At 46.5% G+C, this 25,433-nt stretch overlaps 2 protein-coding genes across 5 annotated transcripts in view; one reads left to right on the forward strand and one right to left on the reverse strand.

Moving 5' to 3' along the window:
• Positions 1-8,436: 8,436 nt before the first annotated feature.
• On the reverse strand, positions 8,437-13,695 carry LOC147913656 (speedy protein E4-like). Its single transcript, XM_087417521.1, has 6 exons — positions 13,537-13,695; positions 12,787-13,011; positions 12,081-12,139; positions 11,504-11,589; positions 8,674-8,842; positions 8,437-8,496 (listed from the first exon to the last, which is right to left on the reverse strand). Exons 1-6 carry the CDS (start codon positions 13,643-13,645, stop codon positions 8,437-8,439), a joined length of 708 nt encoding a protein of 235 aa, XP_087273647.1. The 5' UTR covers positions 13,646-13,695.
• Positions 13,696-17,613: 3,918 nt separating this feature from the next.
• The window catches only part of ZNF12 (zinc finger protein 12), a 61,219-nt gene continuing 53,399 nt past the window's right edge, over positions 17,614-25,433 (forward strand). For all 4 annotated transcript variants that reach the window (XM_087417515.1, XM_087417517.1, XM_087417514.1 and 1 more), the window contains exons 1-3: positions 17,614-17,737; positions 18,482-18,665; positions 19,177-19,241. In XM_087417515.1, coding sequence (XP_087273641.1) covers positions 19,227-19,241 — 15 coding nt within the window. In that variant the 5' untranslated portion in view covers positions 17,614-17,737; positions 18,482-18,665; positions 19,177-19,226. The remainder of the gene's footprint in view (positions 17,738-18,481; positions 18,666-19,176; positions 19,242-25,433) is intronic.

Consider the following 25,433-nt stretch of genomic DNA (forward strand, 5'->3'; position numbering starts at 1 on the left):
ATTTAACATTCTTGTTGATGCAATTCAGATGTGGAAATTTCTGGGTGGGATGTGCCACCCAGGTCAGGGCACTAGGGATCCTAAAGAAAGCAATGTCACTATTGAGCAATATAAATGGGGTCGAGGGGTGAATGATGATCTGGATCTCACATGCCAGGGCTGTGGCCAGGCTGAGTCCATTGTGAGTGGACCTTCTGAAGCAGCCTTCAATCCTCCTGCCAGGTGGTCCTTGACAACCTCTCCAGCAGCCTCGGTGCTGATGTGGACAAGGAGACCTGCGAGCGGGCTTCATCCTGAGCACCTACCCAATAGCGTGTGTGCCCATGAAGAAACTGCCCTCTCCTCTAGGAAGCTCACCCTTTGTCGGGGGCTGCCCATTCTGGCCGATCTGTCAACTTCTAGGGAATAGTGGTCTCTGTAGCTCCCCTTCTGTGACCTACAAGACCTAGGGAAGCCCCTAGGAGAATGACAGTGAGTGCTAAATCACAGAAGAGAGTTCTGTGATAGGGAGATGGAGAAGAGGTGCTAGATATTGACCTTGAGGGTCTTGTGCCTGAAACTAACTATTAAGGGCAAATCTTGGTCATTAACTTTTATCTTCCCTTCCACCATGGCTGAGATATTCTTGGTGGATCCCCAAGGAAGGTTCGTTGTACTCTGTTATTCATTGCCTGTCTCTTAAGTGTTAACAAAAAGTTGTCTAAGGAACAATGTGCCTATTTATGTTTGAAAAACTTGTTTCAAAATAAAGATTTGTCATTTATGAGACATTTTCAGGAGCATTGTCTCATTTTCTTCATTGAGGTGGGAAAACGGGCTTCTAATATTTGTTGTTTTAGAAACCAGGGGCCTTCAGTAGTACTAGTGAGAAATGGAGCGAGGGAAACCAGGCTGATGGGTGCTCATCCCAACTTCACTGTGGGGCTTCCAAGGTGCTCAGAGAAGCTTCCATCCTCTACCTCGTGAAAAGGAGAACATGGAGAAATGGTCCCTGGACATTTTCCTGGCTCAGGCCTAGAGGAGATGTGGTCACCGTTGCTCCCATTCCAGCATTGCATCCGGAGAATTCAGGCACAGGCCACGCTTAATAGCAGCAAGAGCTGGGAAAGACCATTCCTGGCCCTGCTGCCCCTTCCAAGAGCAACTTTGGAGACCCACACATTTGTGCGGGATTCGAGATTCCTTTAATGCAGCAGTTTAGCTGGGGAAATCAAGAATGGGTGGTGGGCTCATTCATTTGAACAAATCAGTACTTATTATTCCCTTTTTTAGGGCATTTCCTCAAGAAAACGTGTCCTATGAATACTTCCTCTGTCCCTTTCATATGTATCTAAATCTTTTAAAAGCTAGGTAAATCTCTTGCCAGCATTACAACCCAGGGATGTATTTTATGGGCCTGGTAAGAGCTATCTGTTTAAAATGTAAACCTCAAGGAGGATAAGGTCCCCATCTCTGTCTCCAGGGGAGTTTGGGCTGGGCACAGGCACCTTGCTCTGAGCTGTAAGGACCTGCTTGTCATAGAGATATGAGAAGTTTTCTTTTTCCTTTGGATAGAAGCAATTAACTTGCACGGTTGGACACCCTGACTACCAGGTGAATTTAGGATGAACTCTGAAAGAATGCATAGCAAATGGTGCTGTCAAGTCTTTTTACATGAGGCAAGTGACCGTTCATCTTGAGAATGGGTGTGTAATGGCTTGTATCTGTTGAGCCATCCGGAAAGAGGAGCTTCATTTCTCTCTTTGTGATCTCATTAGCGGTTCCTGTGATGCACAACACTGTCTTGGCTGAATGGTTATTCGACTACAAAGCTTATTTCTACGTTTGTGGAGAGGATCTTCTGGGCTGGCAGGAGATTTTATTTTTAATCCTCTCTCCCAACTTTTAAGAAACAGTTGGCCAAGGACATGGTTATATTATTTCACCAAAATAATAACGATAATCATGGTCTGTCTGATCCTATTTTTGATCAACGACTTTTTGCCTAACATAAATATGATCTTCTTTGCACAGTAAGATGCCAGGCATTTGTTTTCTTTTTCGGTTTGTATTTTCTGATTTTTCTACACTTTTTATGCCTTAGTTATATAATCTAGAAGAGCTACAATTTCTATTTTCTTTTCCTTCCCTGGAGAAACTATGTGCCCACGGATAATATTAATTTATGTCATGGCTGGGGATGAATTGTATCCTAGGATTTTATTGAAACTTCTCCTAGTATTTCAGTTAAAGGAACATGAGACACCCTTTCCTTCCAATCTCCTGGTTGTGGGCGAATCTCAGTTCTAACCTGAAAGATCTCACGGCAAGGAAAGGACCAGAGATCCAGGACACAATCTCACCATCTCCTAGTAGAGGTGACACCTTTCCTTGATCCCTAACAGGAGTGAAGATAAATGGGAAATTGAATCCTTGGTCCTAGTGGCCAATTCTCAAATACAGCGCCTCCTAATGGCTAGACGAGCTATAGACTTGAAGTGTTTTCACGGTGTCTAGTCGTTAAGAAGCGCTGTGCTGAGGGTGTTGGCAGCCTGGGCCTGGGATTCAAATTTTCCCTTAATTGAAGGGAATGTGTGTAATGTCGCCACTTCACCAGGCTTCTTCCGTGATTGTGTCCTGGTGCCCTAGTCTTTTCCTTACCTCGACTGTTTAAGGCTTAGAATTAGTGTCTACACACAACCATGATAAATGAGGGAAGAGGGTGTATCACGTCCGCTTATGATCATAAGTGGAATGTTTAACTATTATGCTAGTTAACAGAGCTCAGCGATAACACAGTAGAGTATTAGCCTGGGATACCTTTCTCCCCCTTTCCTGGGGTGAAAAAACCCAGCTTTTCAAAACCACTTTTTTCTTTAATTTTTTATTGAGGTAACATTGGTTTATAACATTATATAAATTTTAGGTGTACATCATTATATTTCAGTTTCTGTGTAGACTACATCATGTTCACCACCCGAAGTCTAATTGCTATCCATCACCATATGTTTGTGCCTCTTGACCACTGTCGCCCTTTCCCCACCCACTTTTCCTCTGGTAACCGCCAGTCTGTCCTTTTTGTCTATGTGTTTGTCTGTCTTCCACATGTGAGTGAAATCATACAGTGTTTGTCTGTCTGTCTGACTTATTTCACTTATGTAATATCCTCAAGTTCCATCCATGTTGTTGCAAATGCCAAGGTTTTCTTTTTTTTCCTTGATTGTGAAATTTTTGTTGTATATTATTGTTTGTCAGTCACCATATAAATGCATTCCTTCACCCCTTGTGCCCACACCCCAACTCCCTTGCCCTTGGTAACCACCAAACAGTTCTCTCTGTCTGTGTTTTGGTTTATCTTCCACTTATGAGTGAAATCATGCGGTGTTTGTCTTTCTTTTTCTGGCTTATTTTGCTTAACATAATGCCCTCCAGGACTATCCATGTTGTTGCAAATGGCAAGATTTTGTCTTTTTTCTGGCGGAGTAGTACTCCGTTGAATATATATACCACATCTTCTTTATATATTCATCCATTGATGGGCACTTGGGTTGCTTCCAAGTCTTGGCTATTGTGAATAATGCTGCAATGAGCATAGTGGTTCATATATCTTTTTGAATTAGTGTTTTCATGTTCTTTGCATAAATACCTGTTACTGTAATAGCTGGATCATATGGTATTTCTATTTTTAACTTTTTGAGAGATCTCCATACTGTTTTCCATGGTGACTGCACCATTTTACATTCCCACCAACAGCATACAAGGCTTCCAATTTCTCCAGAACCTCGACAACTCTTATGTTTTTTTTTCTGGTGATAGCCATGCTAACAGATGTGAGGTGACATCTAACTGTGATTTTGACTTGCATTTCCCTGGTGGTTAGTGATGTTGAGCACCGTTTCTTATACGTGTGTGATGTTAAGTATTCTTAACACCACACACACACGCACGCACGCACACACACAAAAAGCAGAGGGACACAAGGAAGCTTTTGGAGGAGATGGATGTGTTTGTTACCTTGATTGTGGTGATAGTATCACAGGGGTCTGCCTATGTCCAAACTCATCAAATTGTGTACATTAAATATGTGCTGGGTTGTGTATATCAATTAGACCTCAATAAAACTGTAGAAAAAAGGAAAACAAAAATGAGTGGTGCACCTCATGAGCAGGTCAAGCCCAGGTGCATCTTTTCTCAGCTCCCAGGAGTGAATCCAAAGCAGCAATAGAACCTGACTGACTTGCTGTCTTTAGTATTTTCCCCTTCTACTACTTTGGTGTTTTGCTTTGTTTGCGGTGTATTCCGGCAAAGCTGCTTCCCATAGGAGGTAGTAATGATCGGGAGTTTGGCTCAGTGGTTTGAACAGGTGGTGATCTCTAGAAAGGGCTTCATGTTTCTAGAGATCTAATCTCTGTTGGGTGAGAGGCAACAGAGAATCTGGTTTGTTCGTATTTTTTGAGTCTTTTCAGTTTGTCTATTAGTTGTTTCCGTGACTGCTGAATATAGTTTCTCTGCTACCCGTAGCCCATCAACCATGTCCCACTCCAGAGTGCGTCCATCTCCCAGAGCTGTTGCCATCAGCTGTTGATGTCCCCATAGCACTTCTGGCCTTGGTGGTTTCACTCCGTTTGCTCTGTGCTCATCAATGGATCTCATTTACCACAACCGCACCCCGACTCTTGACACACAGACATGCTTTTACTTTGGCTTTTCTTCACCCGGTTACTCACATGTCATCAGCTGCTCCTATCTCGTAAATTTCCCACATCTCCTGAGCTATTACAGTTGCCTGTGAGAACCCCATTATTTCAGTCCTTCTCAATTCTTGGACTTCTCCAGGCTCCCCTGACATAGCTCTGACCTAAAATGTTCCTGAGCCTACACCTGTTTACCTTCCCTGACCAGCTGAGTTCTGAGGGAGCTCCCGACCGTGGTCAGGGTGTTGTATAAGGAAGAATTTGGCTGGTCCCTTTCCCTGGTTCTTGGGAGGAAGCTTTTAAATCCTTGGAATTTCCTGAGTGATAGGAGTGTCTGTTACTCATGGTGGGCCCCTCAGACCACACTTGAGTTTATGCTAACGAGGTGACCTAGGATGCTGGCCAGTCACCCTAGAAAGACCATCCCCGTGATTACCGGGTTGGGGCCTTGAGCCCCTTGACATCAGCCCAGTCTCTGGGAAGGGAAGGTGGCTGGAGATTGAGTTCATTGCGGGGCCAGTGATGGAATCAATTGTGCCTACATAATGAAACCCCAATAAAAACATGGGTCACCAAAGCTCAGGTGAGCTTCTCTGATTGTTGAATCATATGTGTGTGCTGTGGGAGTGGCACATCCCAAGGACACAAAAGCTTGGTATTTGGGACTGTCCCACTGTTCTCTGATGCTCCCATCTCACAAGATGCTTTTCTCCAATAATTCAGTATTCACGTTATTAGCTCTTTCTTCTCCGTGCCCATCTTATAGAACACCTGTAGCTCTTCTTGTCTTCTCCTTTTTTCCAGAAATTCCTCCAACACCCTCGTGTTTTTCCTTGCTCCTATTTCTTCACTCGCTCTAGATTTCCCTTCTACCACATGAACCTGGAGTGGGAGGTTGTGAAAAGGACTCCCATTAGGATTAAAATAGAACATGCTGCGTGTGTTCCCTTGTGCCCTTGGGTCTGTGGCCAGGGACCGTTTCCAGGATGCACGTCTTGTTGGTCGCCTTTCCTTTATTCTGAGTTTCATTATTATGCAGGTACCCAGAGCGCTTTCTTCCTTCTTTCTACTCCTCCCTTTGTTCTCCCTCAATATCTTCACCTTGTTTCCTGGTTTAAGACTCTAGCTTAGGGTCTGCCGCATCTTCTACTGCTTTTTCTACATGAAAGTTTTCTACATGAAAAGTAATTCAGGATTCTTTTTCAGAGTTAAGAAACTTGGTTGAATCCTCACAGCCCCGTTAAGCATTATCATTTGGCAGCAAACAGGCAAACCAGACTTTGGACCACACACATCCTGAAGGTGAGAAGTTTTCATCTTTATTATGTTTTCCTGAGAGATGAAATATCACTGTCCTCTTTCAATCTCTAAATAACATACAAACATGTCATCAAGGCAAGTTTAAAAAGTACAACTAAATTCTCACAATTCAATTAGGAAGTCTAAAAGATATAAATTTATATTTACAAGATTTTGGGGGAGCTACCCACCTAGCTATAAGTAAATATATAATATATATATTATGTAAATATAACAGATAAAAACACAAAAACATCTCTTGAAAATGTAAATAAAGTTATATATATAGCAGATACAATACTCATCACCAGAGTTTGTAGGAACAGCATGTTTTCACAACCATGAGTATTTCAAAACTATTTAAAATAAATATATAAATATAAATATAAATTATGAAATAGATATAATAATCCTGTGGGCTACATTTCTAAAATAAACCAATGAAATTTATGGCGCACATGGCGCTACCTATCACAATCCTTGGCTTTAGTTTTTTTAAAGTAATCCCCTCTTATTCTGAGCCCCTACACTCCACCTTCAAATGGTTCTAGACTATGGCAACCAAGTGTATAAATAAGGGGACCTCCAGCTTCTACCTCAGGGGAGATTTGAATTCAACAATCTGAGAATCTGGGTGGTGCCTTAGGAAGGGATGGAACTTGAAAAACGCTGGTTTCTTATTGTCCCTCCAGGAATTCCTAGAAGTAGCCCCAGCTCCAAGGACTACGACATGATAACTCTATTCAGCTCATTCTAAGATTCTGGGTTCTTCTAGATTATGTGCACCAGAGGTTCCTCTCTTCCTTCCTCATGTCTGCCGTTGGTGTCTGGAGTGACTTCCTTTTGAAAACCGGCATCTCCCCTGGGCTCAGTGATCTGGAAGTAAGAGAAAGACAGGATGTCAGATTTCAAAGAGGCAACTTCCCAGATATAAAGATTACTCACATTTTCAGAGAGTTCTAACTAGAGTTTAAATAAACTTACAAATGCCATTTTATGTCTAATCCTCCATTCTAAACCCCAATCCTGAACCATCATTTTCAAGTGTGATTCTTGGATTTTGGTGACCCCGACTCCAAAAATGACTTAACGTGACTAAGGGCAGCCCAGTAATCAGCTTCATAGCAAGGACTGTATGTGTTTCTGCTCAGGGAGTGGAGAACACTTGGAGGAGAATGCTGCTTTAGACGTACCTCACACCTTGTCTTTCTGTGTTACTTAAGATCTGGACTTCTAACCACACTACAGACATCACTAAGATGTCAATATCAGGAACCATGAGACCAGCTGCCTGATCCCTAAACCTAACCCTGGATACTAACTTTTAACCATAAGTCTTAGTCCTAACCTTGGCTGGTACTATGGTCTGAATGTTTGTGTCCCCCAAATTCATATATAGAAATGCTAACCTCCAAGGTGATGGTGTTAGGAGGTGAGAGGTGATTAGGTCATAGGGTAGAGCCCTCATGAATGGGATTAGTGCCCTTATAAAGGGCCAGCCCAGAGAGCTGGCTCACCCCTTCCACTAGGTGAGGACACAGTGAGAGGCTGCAGTCAGCAACCCAGAAGAGGGTCTTCACCAGAACCCGACCATGCTGGCACCCTGGTCTCGTAATTCCAGCCTCCAGAACCGTGAGAAATAAATGTTGTTCATAAGCCACATGGACTGTGGTATTTTGTTATGGCAGCCGAAATGGACTAAGACAGCTAGTTCACAAGATTTAAACCAAATCGTTGCTTAATCCTCTGCCCAAATCTATCACTCTAATGTGTCAATTGTCATAAGCCACACTGAAGCTAGTATTTCTTAACCTTTGCTCTTTCTGACAGATTCCTTGACCATAAACCTGAGGGGGAACGTGTAATTGTACAGGAGGAGAGACTGGTCCAGAAGTGGCGAGTCAGGGGAAAGGAAGGGCACGCAGGTCATCTGGCCATAAGCAATTTGTTTGAAAGTAAATTTGGATAAAACATAGGTAGTCATAATTTATCTTTTAATATTGGATATGGAGACTGTCCCATCTAATAACCTCTTGTTAAACATTTAGTTTGTTGTAAATAAGTCCCTATGGTTGGTATCCCTGAGGGATGAAAGGCCAAAAATGAATTAAAAACAGAAAGTCAAAAACACATTGCACAGAAAATTGGAAACCTATTCATTTTTCACAAAAATCAACATTTCACTACAGGTATTATTTGGACACAATTGCTTTGGGTGAAGTGATTTCAGCCAAATCCATGCCTCAGTGACAAACTGGTTACCTGGGGTCTGGCAGAGCTCGGCTGGTCTACTTCACAGTGTGTGGGAGGGTGATGTGAGGTGGGGGTCCCATAACTGTGGGTCCCACAATTGGATTCCTCAGATTTCCTAAACAGATGAGAAATCATCCCATCCATACCTGACAAGACACAGACCTACCTTCCCTCAGGCCGGTGACCTCAGGCCTCCATGGTCCCTGGATCTCTAGGGCAGGAGGGTGCGATCTCGCCCCCACACCCAGAGCTCCGGATCAAAAGCCTGGATCTGGAAAGACAAACAGCCCCCTGAAAAGATGATGACTCTCCAGGTGGACCCTCCCCTCCCATTGTCCAACCTCTAATTCCTTCTCTTCCCCAAATCCCAACTCCATTCCCCATGATCCCCTCTCTCTGCAGTCAGCCCCTGCCCCTCGCACAGGGCAAATTCCCACAGCCCACCCACCTCCTCACACTCTTCCCGGGAGACCCGCATCCTCCAGCCCATGGAACGGATGAATTGGAATCGCAGTTTGTGAAACAGGGGACGCTTCGCGCGGTTCTCTCCATAGAGGAAGGAAAAGATGGCCTGTTTAGGGGCCTGGTTATCCTCTTCCATGTCGTTGGCCAGGTAGCTGGGGAAAGACATCAGCATGCTCATGAGAAGTGGGACCAGGAAGGACCCCCGCCTGAGGTCAGCTTCCCAGAAAGGACACGCGCTGATCATCTTCACACAGGACATATGGGACCCCTGCCCAGTGTCACAGAGCCCTACTCAGTCATCGAGAAGCCACTGCTGGGCAATGACCTGAAGGGCGCCTCTCAAACCTTGATGATGAAGACAAAGTCTAAAACCCCTCCTCCCAAGGGAACTCTCATACACTGCTGGTGGGAGTGCAAACTGGTGCAGCCACTATGGAAAACAGTATGGAGATTCCTCAAAAAATCAAGGATAGAACTACCATATGATCCAGCTATTCCACTGCTGAGTATTTGTCCAAAGAACTTGAAAACACCAATGCGTAAAGATACATGCACCCCTGTGTTCATTGCAGCGTTGTTCACAATAGCCAAGACTTGGAAGCAACCTAAGTGCCCATCAAGGGACGAATGGATAAAGAAGATGTGGTATATATACACAATGGAATACTACTCAGCCATAAGAAATGATGAAATCCAGCCATTTGTGACAACATGGATGGACATTGAGGGTATTACGCAAAGTGAAATAAGTCAGAGGGAGAAGGTCAAATACCGTATGATTTCCCTCATTCAGTAGTAGATAATAACAACAACAAACAAACACATAGAGACAGAGATTGGATTGGTGGTTACCAGAGGGGAAGGGGGGAGGGAGGAGGGCGAAAGGGATAATTGGCACATGTGTGTGGTAATGGGTTGTAATTAGTATTTGGGTGGTGAGCATGATGTAATCTATGCAGAAATAGAAGTATGATGATGTACACCTGAAATTTGTACGGTGTTGTAAACCAATGTTACTGCAATAAACAAAAAATTAAAAATAAATAAATAAATAAAAAAGAGCCAAACTCATAAAAACAGCAAATAGAATGGTGGTTACCAGAAACTAGGGGATGGAGGAATTGGAGATATGTTGTTTAAGGGTACAAACTTGTAACTACTAGATAAATCCTAGATATCTAATGCACAGCATAGTGATTTTGGACAACAATACTCTCTTATAAACTTCAAAGTTCCTAGGAGACTAGATCTCTTTTTTCATTGAGGTAACATTGGTTTGTAACGTTGTGTGGATTTCAGATGTACATCATTATATATGAAAATCTGTATAGGCTAGATCTTAATTGTTCCCAGCACAAAAGAAGAAATATAATTATGTGACATGATAGAAGTGTCAGCTAATGCTAGGGTGGTAAGCATATTGCAATATGTAAATGTATCAGATTAACACAGTCAACACCTTAAACTTACACGATGTTATATGCCAACTTTATCTCAATAAAAATAAATTTAAAAAAATAATAAAAAAAAATAAAACCCTTCCTCTCTTCAACGGCCTGTCTGTGCACACAGCTGTGTCCTTAGATTGTAAGCACATAGGCAGCTCCTGAGGGCAGGAGGGGCTCTGGTCTATTTCTCAATTCATCTCTTCCTACCAAATGACTAACATAGGGCTTGGTGCCTATTGATGCATTAGTTCAACAGCACTTCTTGTCTCTCTCCCCATCACCTCATATTCCCTGGCATGGAGCATGTACGTGATAAGGTTTCATTGAATGAATGAATGAATGCTTTAGCTCATAGGCAAATGCAATACTGCTTACCTGTAGATTCAATATAATGTAAACATTTACAAAATGAAAAGAATTGTGAGTATTTTAAGAATGCATTGATATTTTTACCATACCTGCCTTCAACAGGTGTCTAGTCTAAAGGGTTGAAGATGAGGAAGGGAGAGATAAGAAGTAACTATAATCCAAACTATCATATTATAATAGGATTTTAAGCAAGCGCTACTGGGATGCGGAAGTTAGGGAGGTCAGGGAAAGCATCATGAAGGTTTCGGTGTTTGAACCGACTCTGAGAGGTCGTATTCTTCAGATAAATACGGGTGAGAGACACCTAGACAGCACAATATATAAGCAGAGGGAAGGGTATTACGAAGGAGCAGTGGAACAAAGGAATGAGATGTCAGGACAGGAAGCAGGTTTGATGGAGATTGTAGGGAGGGCTGAATTCAGACTGAGGACTCTGGCCTTGATTTAGAAGGCACTGAGCCAAGGGAATTCTGAAGGAGGATGTGAAGGGGTTAGACCTGTGTTTTGGAAGGATATTCAGGGAAATAAAGCCATCTGGCCTGGGGAGAGACTTGTAGAAAACACAGGAGGGGAGAGTATTGTACAATAGATCTGTGTGAGGTAATGGGGGCCTGAACTGTGGCCTTTGTCCTGGGAACCCAGAGGAGGAAGACAAGGACACTTGGTGTTGGTCTGGGAGGAGAGAGACAGAGGATCAGAAAGGGCAACTTCTCAAGTCTCTTTGCTTAGGGTCAGGGTGCTGTCAACTCTTTCCTTCCCTCCTCTCAGGAGGGTTTTCTCCTTTCTTTTCATCTTTCTTTTAACTGACGTTACAGTTGTTTGTTTTTACGAAGAACAGCATGAAAAAACACTGTAGTAGAATCCTATCATTTTTATACAGAGAGGAAACAGTACAAATAGGTTAAAAAAGCAGAGGAAAGGTCAAAGTCCCCTTTCTCTCCCTCCACCCTCCAAGGGTCGGGAAGATTGACTGACAGGAGGAGGGGAAATACCCACAGAGCAATGAAGAAATGAATCCGCTGGTACTGCCAGGAGAAGAGGCCAGCCCGGCTGAAATAAGCTATGACCATGGCCAGGAGATACTGATGGAAAGAGGGAAAAAAACATAAAGGAGAGGTTACATCCTAAGGAGGAAGAGCAGGATAAGGGTGCGGGAGGATGGGGGCAGGTGTCTCTGCTGCTCAGGGAAGAAATCCCCGCGTTGGGTGAGCCTGCTCAGTTGGGGAGCACAGGGGACGTCGGTGGGTCGGAGTTTCTGATGCTCCCCAGACAGCAGGCTCTGCTGGTTTGAAGGCCTGTGTTTAGGACCGCCAGCACAGGAGGGTCTTTGAGAAGCTGGAGCAAAGGGAAGTCCTCAGGAGCTGAGAGGAGAGAGGACTTAAGGTGGCAACAAAAAAGGGGCTTGCCAAGAGCTCAGGTCTCCAAGGATCTGCAGGAAACCACGAGGGCCCCAAAGGGACCTGTTGAGAAGGCGTCAGGTTGGAGAGAGAAGTGAATTGTTGATTCTGAAAGCACTCCCCTGCCCAGGAAAGCTGCGGGACCAGGAAGACATCTGAGTGGGGAACAATCATACCTTGTCAGATAGCAGCAGATCTCTGTCCCAGGCTAGGAATTTTTTAATGACAGGATCCTCTGTGAAGAGAGGGCATTTGTTAGGATGACAACCAGAACAGGGTTGCTTTGGGAAGAGCAAGGAGGAGAACCATGCCTCCCTTGGAGAAGTTTTTGGATTGTGGGCAAGGGGGAGGTTGATGGGAAAAGGGGCAAGCAGACCATTCACTGGGCAAGGAAAGGTGGTGACTGCCTTGTTTGGCGTGGCTGAGTGGGAGGTGGGTGTCCATAACACGTCTCCATGGTTCAGAGCTTACATGACAGTGATGCTCCCTCATCATGCGTGAATGTACACTGCAGAGGCCATAAAGTCATTGAGAGTCATTTTCTCAACTGACAGTCGCATCAGGCTGCAAAGACAGCTTTATTATCTCGCTCACACCGACGAAGGCATTGAGAATCAAAAGGCCAGTAAGAGCTAAGAAGTCTCAGAGGGACAGTTGAAACCAAGATCTCTTATCCCAAGTACGCACCCTTTCCAAGTCTAGCCTAACCCTGTGTCACGTCTAAGTATCCCCAATGGGTGATCAATACTCAGTGCTCCAAGGACAGAATGCTCAGCAACTGGCAGGGAATTCTTTTTCACTGGAAAAGCGTAGTCATTGGAGGTTTCTTCTGGTTTAAAAAGAAGAATAGGGTTGAGGGTGCTGTTAGGGGGCTCTTCCTACCGAGCAGTCTGGTGAAGGCGTCGTGGTGCTCTGGCAGCACTGTAGACACCCGCTGTCGCTTCAGTCTCATCTTGAGCCCACAGAGGGACTCCACCACCCAGACGTCCTCAGCATCAGGGCCTCTCTCCTCGTCTGTCTCCTCGTCTGTCTCGTCCTGGAAGGCTGCTGACCACACCCTCTTGAGGCCAGAGGACTGAGGCAGGGGGCTGGAATCTACCCGGGGGGCTGAGTGAAGAAACCAGGCTACAACTTAAAGCTTTTGTCTTTACAATTAGGACATTGGTCACCCAAGCCCCTCAAACCCCACCAGACAACCAAACCTCCTCTCCATTCTCTCCAGTCTCAGAGACTGTTGGCCTTCTCCCTAACCATCTTTCCATCCTGCTCCTTCGTTGACATTCATCTGCCCCGTTCATCTTGTCTTTGTTCCCTCACTCTGTCCTCACAACTCCTCCTCATTATAGAGATTTTCTCCCATTGGGGGGAAAAAAAGGAAGCCTCCACTTGTTTCCTCTCTTCCCTTTTCTCATGCTTGGATCTCATCTCCTAAGCCTCCTCCCTTGCTCCCCAGGTTTCCCTTCCACGTGTATATCCTTGTCCCCAGCTCCTGTGCTCTCCTTCTCCAATCCCTGGCTTCTGCATCTCTCCTTCTTCCACACACAGCCTACTCAGGTACTCCTTCCTCACTTCTGTTCCCTCTCCTCCTTACTGGTCAACCTCTCAGACCCCTTCCCACTCCAGCTTCCTCACCTGATGGTCCTGGGATTTCTTCATTCACTATCACCTCCAGGGGGTACCCTGACGTGCTAGGCTGGGGGCTCTGGTGCTCAGGCTGGGGACTCGGTGGACGACTGGTCATGATTTCTCCCAAACTCTTCCTTCTTTTCCAAGAAACCTAGACCCTGTTCTGTCCAAAGTCCTCTTCTGGATTCTGGCTGAACACAAGCCCGTTATCCCTTCTCCAGGCTGAGGAGAAGGAGAAGCTGGGAGTGGAGAAAAGCTCAGAAGATGCTGTTGTCCACCTCCGCTGCCAAGCACCACGGAGTTTCGTCCTTCCAATCAGGAAGGTCGGAAGCCTCTGATGTCATCGTCATTCCAACCTGGCAACCAGTTTGAAGGAAAACTCATGTAACTGCCAGACCACTGTGTGTACTTCTGGAGATAAGGGGTAAACCATACCTCCTGCCACTGACCCACCCTCTGACCGTCCTCCACAAGCCTCCTCAAAGTGTCCGGATCACTCCTTACCCCTCCCCAGGAGATGTCCTGTTCTCTCCATTCTAAACTTGAAACATGTAAAACTCTCTCCCTCCCTCCCATTCCTATTTCAGAGCGTGGTCTGGTGGAGAGGGAGGAGAGTGACGAGGAGCCTCAGGGTAAGTGGAAATGGGGAGACCTTGCAAGAGTGAGATAAGTATGTAAAGACCACTGCATGCACATTGACTTGTTGGATTAAAAACTTACTTTAAAACACCCAATCTGGCCAAGCTCTTCTTCTCCATGATTACTGACACTATGTTCAGGATTCTGTGCTGGGGGACACACATCCTCTATCCCCAGGCATCTTTGAGTCCAAGAGACGTTTTGAGAACCTAAAACCACAGAAAACTGTACATGTGCTCACACACACACAGATACAGACGCACACTTCACGTGGTGTCCACAATCTCAGGGAGTCCACGGATTGTCTGAAGCCTGCCCCTCAATTCCAACTAAGAAACTCTAGTCTACATATCAAATATTTGAGCCTGTGAATCACTCTTGACCCAGAAATTTCACTAATGTTTGTGTATCCTGCATAAAATGTCACATGCACAGAACAGTATATGGAAAAATCTCCAATTCCAGACCCAATATGATGTTGCTGTGAAGGTCAGGAGCACAAATGCAGAAAATAGCCAGCTTGTCTAGACGTGCACTAGGCAGTGCCCATCTTAAGATATGTCAGTACATTTTCCAAATATGGATTGAAGTGCCCAGGCCGGGTGTGATGTTTGGGAGAAAATGAAACTATCCCCTCTCCTCTTCTCTCTGCCTCTCATGGAGCAGTTCGCATAACAGTGGCTCTAGCCATAGTGCAGAAATACCAGTAGAGTGAAGCAGGAGTGCTGTGCAGACACCATCCTTTCCACATGAGGATCACAGGGAGAAATTCACATACAGATGCCTGGACCCAGCCCCATAGATTCTAACTCAACATAACTGAGGTGGGGCCTCATTGAACTTTCTCATTGATGCACATTCAGATGTGGAAATTTCTGAGTTGGATGTGCCACCCAGGTCAGGGCAATCAGGATCCTAAAGAAAGCAATGTCACTAGTGAGTGAAATAAACGGGGTGGGGGGGGGGTGAACGATGATCTGGGTCTCACATGGCAGGGTTGTGGCCAGGCTGAGTCTATTGTGAGTGGACCTTCTGAAGCAGCCTCCAATCCTCCTGCCAACTGGTCCATGACAACTCCACCAGCAGCCTCGGTGCTGTGTGGACAAGGAGACCTGTGAGCAGAGTTCATCCTGAGTACTTACCCAATAGTGCGTGTGCCTGTGAAGAAACTGCCCTCTCCTCTAGGAAGCTCACCCCTTGTCAGGGGCTGCCCATTCTGGCCGATCTGTCAACTTCTAGGGAATAGTGGTCTCTGTAGCTTCCCTTCTGTGACCTACAAGACCTAGAGAAGCCCCTAGGAGAATGACAGCGAGTGCTAAATCACAGAAGAGAGTTCTGTGATGGGGTGATGGGGAAGAAGTGCTAGATATTGACCTTGAGGGTCTTGTGCCTGAAACTAATTATTAAGGGCAAATCTTGGTCATTAACTTTTATCCTCCCCTCCATCATGGCTGAGATATTCTTGGTGGATCCCCAAGGAAGGTTCGTTGTACTCTGTTATTCATTGCCTATCTCTCAAGTGTTACAAAAAGTTGTCTAAACACCAATGTGCCCATTTGTTTGAAAATCTTGTTTTGAAATAAAGATTTGTCATTTATAAGTCGTTTTCAGGAGCATTGTCTCATTTTCTTTGTTGAGGTTGGAAAGCGGGGTTCTAGTATTTGTTTTTTAGAAACAAGGGACCTTCAGTAGTACTTGTGAGAAACGGAGGCCAGGGACCCAGGCTGATGGGTGCACTGCCCAACTTCACCGTGGAGCTTGCAAGGTGCTCAGAGAAGCTCCATCCTTTACCTGCTGAAAACGGAGAAGAACATGGAGAAATGGTCCCCCGACGTTTTCCTGGCTCAGAGGCAGAGGACGTGTGGTCACTGTTGCTCCCATTCCTTGGGTGGGAATTCAGGCACGGGCCACGCTTAATAGCCACAGGAGCTGGGAAAGACCATTCCTGGCCCCGCTGTCCCTTCCAAGAGCAACTTTGGGAACCACACATTTGTGCGCGATCTGGGATTCATCTAATGCAGCAGTTCAGCTGTGGAAATTAGGAAAGGGTGATAGGCTCATTCATTTGAGTGAATCAGTACTCATTATTCCGTTTTTTAGAGCATTTCTTGGAGAAAACTTATCCTGTAAATACCTCTTCTGACCCTTTCATATGTATCTGAATCTTTTTAAATGCTAAGCAAGTCTCTTGCCAGCATTACAACCCAGGGATGTATTTTAAGGGCCTGATAAGAGCTATCTGTTTAAAATGTAAGCCTCAAGGAAGATAATGTCCCTGTCTCTGTCTCCATTGGAGTTTAAGCTAGACACTAGGCACCTTGCTCTGAGCTGTAACTACCTGCTTGTCATAGACACATGAGAAGTTTTCTTTTTCCTTTGGTACAGGCAAGTAACTAGCACAGATGAGCACCCTGACTACCAGGTGAATTTAGGATGCACTCTGAAACAATGCACAGCAAATAGCGCTGTCAAGTCCTTTTACACGAGGCTAGGGACCGTTCCTCTTGAGAACATGTGCCTAATGGATTGTATCTGTTCAGCCACACAGAAGATGAGCTTCATTTCTCTCTTTGCAATCTCATTAGGGGTTCCTGTAACGCGCAACACTGTCTTGGCTTAACGGTTATTCAACAACAAAGCTCTTCCTTATTTCTACGTTTGTGGAGAGGATCTTCTGAGTTGGCAGGAGATTTTGTTTTTACTCCCCTTCTCCAGCTTTTAAGAAACAGTTGGCCAAGAACACAGTCATATTATGTCACCACAATAATAACGATAATCATGGTCCTTCTGATCCTATTTTTGAACAACAGCACTGTTACCTAACATGAACATGATCCTCTTTGAGAGGTAAGATCCCAGGCATCTGTTTTCTTTTTTGGTTTGTGTGTATTTTCTGATTTTTCTACACTTTTTATGCATTGGTTGTGTAACCTAGAAGAGCTACAATTTCTATTTTCTTTTCCTTCCTTGAAGAACCATATGCCCACGGGTAATATTAGTTGATGTCATGGCTGGGCATTAACTGTATCCTAGGATTTTATTGATACTTCTCCTAGTATTTCACTTAAGGGAACATGAGACACTCTTTCCTTCCAATCTCCTGGTTTTCGGGAAATCTCAGTTCTAACCCGAAAGATCTCAGGGTCAGGAAAGGACCAGGGATCCAGGTCACAATCTCACCGCTTCCTAGTCGAGGCGACACCTTTCCTTGATCCCTGACATGAGTGAAGACAAATAGGAAACTGAGTCCCTTGTCCTAGCGGCCAATTTTCCTAATGCACCACCTCACAGCGGCTAGCTGAAGTACAGACTTTTAAGACGTTCCCTAAAGTTGACGGCGCGTAGACTCGCGGGAAATAGAGTTCTGTTATTTGTCCAGTTCCCCGGGGCGGGCCCTGGCAGGCGGACTTCCGGCATCCTCCTGCGCGTGTGCACCTTGCCCTGAGTGCGTGTTCGCGCACGCGCACTGCTGCCGCGCTGGTCCGGCTTCCTGTGCGTGACCAGATCACCGCTCGCCGTCGTTCCCAGGCTTTGGCCTCTGGCGGGCGAACATCCGGGGACCTGCGGGGTTAGATGCCGTCCGGCAGCGCCGGCACCCAGAGGGCGTGGGCTGTGCGGGCAAGGGTTCGCGTCGGCCGGGTGGGAACTGGAGAGGGGACATCTGATCGCGACCCCGGAGCCCGCGGGCTGGGCCGTGGGGCCGGGCGGGCGGCGGCGGCGGCGGCGGCGCGGGGTCGGCGGGGCCCGGGCCCGGTCCGTCTGCACTCGCGGCGGCTCGGCGGAGGCTCGGACCGTGCGGCCCCGTGAGGCCGAGTTGGGCCCCGGGAGGGACGGTCGCCTGAAGTGAGTGTGTCCCGTAGGCCCGGAGCAGGCTTCTCGGGAACTGGGGCCTGGTAGGGGGAGAGGAGGGGACCCCGGGAGGGAAACGCCCCGGAGGAGCAGCCCCCGGCCCGGGCCTCGGGAGCCTGGGGCGGATGAGCGAGTCCCGGCGGGGTAGGGGGTGGGCTTGCGCCTTCGAGGCGTTTCTCTATCTTCCCGCCCGCAGTGAGCAGTGCTCGGGACCTGGGGTGAGGACGCGAGAGTGTGCGATAGGGAGGGAGGGTCGAGCGCTCCCGGAGATGCGCGCGGCTGTGCTGGAGGGCAGGGGCGCGCTGCTCCCGGGTGGGCGCTGCACTGGGACTCGTGAGTTCAAGGTTTCCTGGGGCTGTAGGGCCACAGGCTGCGCTATGGACATGCGGTGTCCACTCATCCCTTCACACCCCGACACCCCTTCCTCCTCTGCCCTCTCCCGATTGCACATGTGTCTCCACAGGTCCACCAGCACCTTTGTTCTCGGATCTCTGCGTGCACTGATGCCCCCTCGGTTCTGCCCTTGTGGAATCACACCGTGCGGTGCAGGATATGTCTGCAAGGTTCTGTCCTGCAGCCTCGGTTGACAGAGGAGGAGATTGGGCCTGAAAAGGGAAAAGACTTGTCCAAGGTCACCGGCTCTGTAGGTGGGATTGCTAACAAGATTCAACTCCCCGGCCAAGTGTTCTGTTCTCTGTATTATTTTTAAGTCAAAGTAAATTTCTTAGTAAAAGATCTTTGAGCAGCAGGCTCCAGATTGTAGAAATACTTTAAAGGCTGAACCATACCTGAGTGTGTCCCATTACTCAGCAACTTTAGAATTTATCTTAAGTAGTTACAAGAATTAGTAAGAACATAGGTGATTATAGTAGAATTTGTTTTACCTTCTGTTTAATGATGGAGGATTATTTCAGTAGGATTTGATGTTCACTCCGTAATGAGAGATGTATCTTCTCAGTCACCACATAATCATGTGGGATTCCACACGTACAGGTGGGTGCTCACTGCTTATCATTCTGGTCACTTCTGAAGGCTTAAAGGGACAGTCTCCCATAGGTGTCTTTCATGGAACTTTCTGGGTAAGTTCTAAAGCAGGAGTATACTTCCTTGGCAGGCTAGATCACTCATAACTTCATTGCCGGCATTTTCCTTCCTCAGGTCTGCCTCCGCTTTCATAGTCCTCCACGTGTTTCCAAGAGCAGCAGAAAATGAATACATCTCTGGTGAGTTGTTCTGTTTATGTATTTATTCTCTGCTTTGTTTTATACACACCTTAGGAAGTGAAGAGTTTGAAGTTTAAAGTGGGAAAGTAGGGCTAGATAAAAGATATGGTGAGGGAAAACACAGAGTAGCAGATCACCACTGAGCATCTGTCACGGTCATACGTGTAGATACCATGATCCTTCAGAGCTCTTACAGCCGGAGTGCCAGTGCACCTGGTGTTCATTGCAAACAATGACACATACCACCCATTACTTGACTCACATTGACCTGGCCAAACGCTTTCGTGTCCCTGTGGGATTTCCAGATTTCTTTGACCATTTCGCTGTAATTGTGGCCAGCCTTCCTAAATGACAGCCCCTAATGCATTGCCGTTGGTCCCTTACTTGTGCCTTTGGTAAGCCGAGGACATAGTGTCCAGGGAGCACTCAGTGCACGTGACTTTCCTGGTGAGTAAGCCATTGTCCTCCCATAAATACATTGTTTTCGCAGCTGGATCCAGGGATAAAATGAGGATCGTGTGGAGGAATGCCTTTCCAGCTTTCAGATAACCTCCCGGAGTGTTTCTCTCTGGTAGTCTGTTTGGGTTGCACAGTGGACCGTGCAGTGGTGTCTCTGGCAAAGATTCCTTATTTCCCATTCACATCTTCTCCTGCAGCCAACAGTCTTGCTTCTGCCCTAGCCCTGCCCTGAACCTGCCCCGTAAACGTTACCTGTGATCTAACACACAAACCTGGTGGAGACTTGCCAGTCCTTGCCTTGGAGCACTGTGCTGCCTCTCCCACCTGCAGAGGCTCCTCTGTTGGTTTCTGTGACAAATCTCTCCAGCTCTCTTCCTGACTGTTTGTTCTGCCCTCCTCGTGTGTTCTTCGACCCTCGGCTCACAACTCTCGTGCCTGTCTGAGCTCACCCTCCTGTGCTTACCCGCCAGCTCTGTCGGTTCTCCCGGGAGGACCAGATGCCTCTGTCCAGCCTCCTGCCAGCATCTCCACGGAGTTTGTCCACAGGACACCTCAAGTGGATAGATCCAATAGATGCCAAAACTATAATTTGCACCCTCACCTATGCCTTCTCCTCTTGTCCTTATTGGTTCTTTGTTCCATCGTCCAGCCTGTCACCCTGTCCAGAAAAATGGGATTCATTTGAAACTTCTTTTCCCTCCGCTGTTACCCGCTTCGATTGCTCAGGTTTGGTAATGTTCTTTTCTGCGTGGTTTTAATCCCTCCCCCTTCAGTCCCTCCCTGCTGCCATTGAAGTGTATTTCTTCACCCCTGGGCTGTGACATAAACTTCTTTCTGTGCTGCTGTTTCTTTCCTCCACTGGTTCACATGTGTTTTCCACGTTGAGTATTTCTCCTCAGATGTTAATCAGGTGATTTTGCCTCCGTGTGGAAGGCACTTGAGAGGCTCCCTGCGTGACTAGGAAAACGAGGTTGCCATTCCACTGAGATGGGGAAGGTTGTGGGAAAAGCAGATGTGAGAAAAGGCTAGAATTAGGTTTCAGACATCACTTGAGCTGGTAGTGTGACGTGCACGTGGAGATGTTGGGAAGCAGGTGTGTGTGACTGGGGCTGGAGCCGAGCCTGGGCCGAGAGTGGAGCAGGTCGTGCATTGCTGCCTTGTGGATGAGACACAGGAGGGAGGGAGCCCCGGTGCTCCTGGGTGAAGAGTCTGGAAGAGGAGGAACTGAGCAGGGGCTGCCAGGATGAGGAGAGTGAACTGGGAGAGTGCAGCCTTAGAAGCCAAGGGAGTGACGAGTTTCAGGGAGGGTCATCCCTGTGTCAGATGTGGCTGATGGTCAGGTACAGTGAGGACTGAGAATCAGCCCTTGAACGTAGCACCGGGGAGGTCACGTGATGATGATCAGTTTGGGTGGATGAGGGTAAAATCCTGATGGGAGAGGTTTAGGAGAGAGGGATAGAAGAACTGGATTGGGTCTATTCCTCGCTTTTTGAAGACGTTTTGCCCGAATGGGGAAAAGAGAAATTGGAGAGTAGCTGGAGTAGGAGGTGAGGTCAGGAGAGGATTTTCTGTTTTGTTTAGTTTTAGTGGGAGAAATGGCAGTGGGAATGATCCAGTTAGAATGAAAATAGTTGATTCCTCCATGTGGGGGAGGGGAGAATTGTTGTGGGGATCCTGAGTGGAGAGGGGCCGGGGGCGGCAGAGTGGAGTTGGAGACAGGGTAGGACGTGTGGCATTCCCTCTGGTGGCTTCTCTTTCTCAGGGAAGTAGCCCATCAGCAGAGGGTGAGGAGGAGGTTGGGGGTTTGAGGAGAGTGGAGTTTCGGGGCCCAGCTCCAGCCTGGCCATCAGCACACACAGCTCAGCTCGCTGGGAGGACTGGTATTTTCCTGCTCGTGTCTGAAACCCCATCTCCATTCTTTTTTATTTTTATTTTTTTTTTTTTTAAAGATTTTATTTATTCAGTTTTTTCCCCTGAAAGCCCCAGTAGATAGTTGTATGTCATAGGTTCACATCCCTCTAGTTGCTGTACGTGGGACTCGGCCTCGCGTTGGACGGAGAAGTGGTGCCTCGGGGCACTCCCGGGATCCGAACCCGGGCCGCCAGCATCAGAGTGCGCGCACTTAACCGCTAAGCCACGGAGCCGGCCCTTCCCATCTCCATTCTTAAAATGTGGATGTCGTTTCCTCCTTGGGGACCGTATGTCATCACACCGTGCCTCTCAGCCCACAGCGATCAGAGTGCCAGTCCTCCCCATGGAGGCTTTACGCACTGCTGCTTGAGAATTCCCAGCAGAGCTCCGGACCTGCTTGGCTCCTTGTTTTTGTGACCCTTTGCATCATCGAGTATCTTGTCTTTTTTCTTAGACATTAACGTCCTGTGTCTTTAGATTTCAGATGTGATTTAAGAGGCAGTTCTTTCCCTCAAGGAGCTTCTGTGCTCCCCGCATGAGGTACTTACAGCAGATGATGGGGGTCCTCCTGGTCAGTAGGTGGGAAACCCTGAACTGATGATGAAGCACAGTGGTTTTAAATGTGTTGTCAGAGGCTGTGGCTCAGTCAGTGAGCCAAGGGAGAGGTGTAGGTGGATGAGGCCATTTGTGACGGCCCTGGAATGATGAGGATCCGGGTAGTTGCCAAGGTTGATGAAGGCGCTCAGAACAGTGTGAGGTGGACGGATAAGGCTCCTCAAGTCCCGGTAAGGATCTTTGCTTCCTTAGCATGTGGGCTTCCTGTTCAGAAACAGTGAGAGATGTGAATGGAGGTAAACATTGAGGGTGACTGAAGAGCCCCTGGGGCTCTGCTAAGGTTTGGTGTCATCCTGTGGAGAATTTGAAACCCTTTAATTGGGAAAGTGAGTCATCTGATAGAAAGTCGTCATATATAGAGACTGTTAATGTGAGTGGCATGAAATGCAAGGCCTGGGGTGGGGGAAGGCAGTGAGTCAAGGGGACTCAGGTCTCTAGTGACATGCAGACAGCAAAGGAAAATGACTTGGGGTGTTCCCACTGATCCCAGACCCCACCAGTATGACGGTAGGCTTGGGCTTTTCTTAATCATCAGTGAGGTTGAGTATATTTTCACATATTTAGAAGCTGTTTCTTTTCTTAATTGACTATTTTTAAGAGCAGTTTTAGGTTTACATAAAAATTGAACAGACAATAGAGTTCCCATCTACCCCCCTCAGAGTGTCCACTATTGTTAACATCTTAACATTAGTGTGGTGCGTTGTTTCAATTGATGGATCCGTATTGACACATTATTATCTAAGTCCACAGTTTACATTAGGGTTCACTCTTTGGTAGTATGGTTCAGGTTTGGACAAATGTACAATGACATGTTTCCACCATGACAGTAGTTGCACTGCCCTGAAAGTCCCCCGGTCGCTGCCTATTCATTCCTCCCTTCTCCCTGCCCCCAGCCCCTGACCACCCCTGGTCTTTTTACTGTCTGTATGTTTTTGCCCTTTCCAGAATGTCATAGACTTGGAATCATACAGCATATACCCTCTTCTGACTGGCCCATTTCTACTTTTACGTGAGGTGCCTGTTCACGTCTACTGCCAGGCTTTCTATCACAGTGCTGTTTTGTTTTATTGTGCTTTTCTTCTTGACTTACAGAGTAGTCTTAATTGTTTATACATTTTTCCAGTTTGGGTCATGTTGGTAAACATTTTCTTCCAAGTTTGTCTTTTTACTTTATTTTCTAGCATTACCGTTTAATTCCTTAATATTTTTTAGAAATTGAATACTATGTAGTTTTTAAATTGCTCAAAATGAGCATGCTTGTGTGGATGAGATTCCTAGTTGAAGAGCACCCTCTTCAGTCAGTACTGGAGTACGGCTTCTCTCACGGATCGTCGGTGGTGGGGGGAGGAATTCGTGGTCTGGTGGTTCTCTTTCATGTCCATGGGTTCTTGGTTTTCCCCTTTCTGGCTCTGGGGTACTGCGTCACTTGCTCCACAGGACAGACCACGTGAGTGGTGCACTAAGTTGCTGACTCTCTGGGGACTTGCATGTTGGAGGTTGTCTTTCTCTGTCCCTCGTGTGCAAAGGCCTCTGTTGGCTGGGGAAGGGATGTTGGACGGCAGTCTTTTGGCCCCTGTCAGCTCCCACTGTCTCTGACTGTGGTTTGGGTCCCAGCAGTCTGACATGGGCAGCCGTGACACAGAGCCCGTTTGTTCAAGTCATCTTGAGTCTTCGTTATTTACAATCCTCTGAGGAATACTCTTTTTCTCTGTTTTTACTAATGGAATTCCAGTGCTTAACCCTCCTAGCCATCATGAAAGGAATCTCAGTAATGGGGGAGACTGTGTTCTCCTTCCCCCATTGTAAACCCAGCTATGGGAAAGGGTAGATTGAGATGTTCACAGAAGGATTCTCACTCACATCCAGTGTTCTGGCTTGTGTGAAAATACGTACCCAGTTCTGAGTTCTGTGATTACAAAGCTGCCTCTGGAATGTGACCCATACAGAGTGGTCTTTTAAGACACGCATGTCATGGATTGTTCCCTTGTGTTTTGAAACTAACCTAAAATCCTGCAGTTCTGATTGGTTGTCTTAATTTGTTATCTAGGTCTCTTGAAACCCATTTTCTTCAAGTTTAAAATGCTTGTAAAGCTGCTTGTTTTAAGCTAGAAGAACAGTGCACATTTCCCCTTCTCCCTGTGCATGAAAGTGAACTTGGGCAAGCTACCTAAGCCCATGAGCAAATACAGAATCAGTTTGGAACATCATGGTAGTGCTGTTTTCAAGAAGCAGCAGTGCATGTATTTTATATATATGTGTTACAAATAACAAAAACTCTAATTTTTATTGTGCTGTTATTTTCCTCATAAGGCAGAATGAGAAGCAATTAAAAAATCCCTCAAAATTGCACATTTTTTGAAATTGCAAATGCAAAACCAGAAGTTAATATAAAATGTGCATTATTCTATTTATGCATTAAAATTAGACTACTTCATGCTCTGATCCTCACTCTCTTGCCTTTGGTCATGACTTTTTTTTTTGGTGACAAATAGTGGCCCCGAGCTAACATCTGTTGCCAATCTTCCTCTTTTTGCTTGAGGAACATTGCCGCTGAGCTGACATCTGTGCCAGTCTTCCTCTACTTTGTAGATGGCACGCTGCCACATTGTGGCTTGATGAGTGGTGTGTAGGTCCTTGCCTAGGATCCGAACCTGCGAGCCCCGGGCCGCTGAAGTGGAGCGCGCAGACTTAATCACTATGCCACTGGGCCGGCTCCTGGTCATGACTCTTAATATATAGGAACTTAATTGAACTACTTTAGTTTTTTTTTTTTTTTTTTTTTTTTTTTTTTTTCGTGAGGAAGGTCAGCCCTGAGCTAACATCTGATGCCAGTCCTCCTCTTTCTTTTTTTGCTGTGGAAGACTGGCCCTGGCCTAACATCCGTGCCCATCTTCCTCTACTTTATATGGGATGCTGCCACAGCATGGCTTGACAAGCAGTGTGTCGGTGTGCACCCCGGGATCCTGCAATCCCCGGGCCGCCAAAGCGGAGCACACGCACTTAACCGCTGTGCCATCAGGCTGGCCTCAGACCTACTTGAGTTTTTTGACCCTAAAATAAATCTTTCTTCCCTTCAGTTAGCATTCCTTATTAAGTAATCATTCATTTATTCATTCACAGATCTGGGTGCTCTCCTAGGTACTGAGATTCAAAAAAAAAATTAAATATTCCTTCTCAGGAACATCCCTTAGAATAGTGGGAAAGACA

The sequence above is a fragment of the Ceratotherium simum genome, chromosome 26 (genome assembly GCF_057802395.1).
Source record: "Ceratotherium simum simum isolate JZ-2026a chromosome 26, ASM5780239v1, whole genome shotgun sequence".
Lineage (NCBI taxonomy): Eukaryota > Metazoa > Chordata > Mammalia > Perissodactyla > Rhinocerotidae > Ceratotherium > Ceratotherium simum.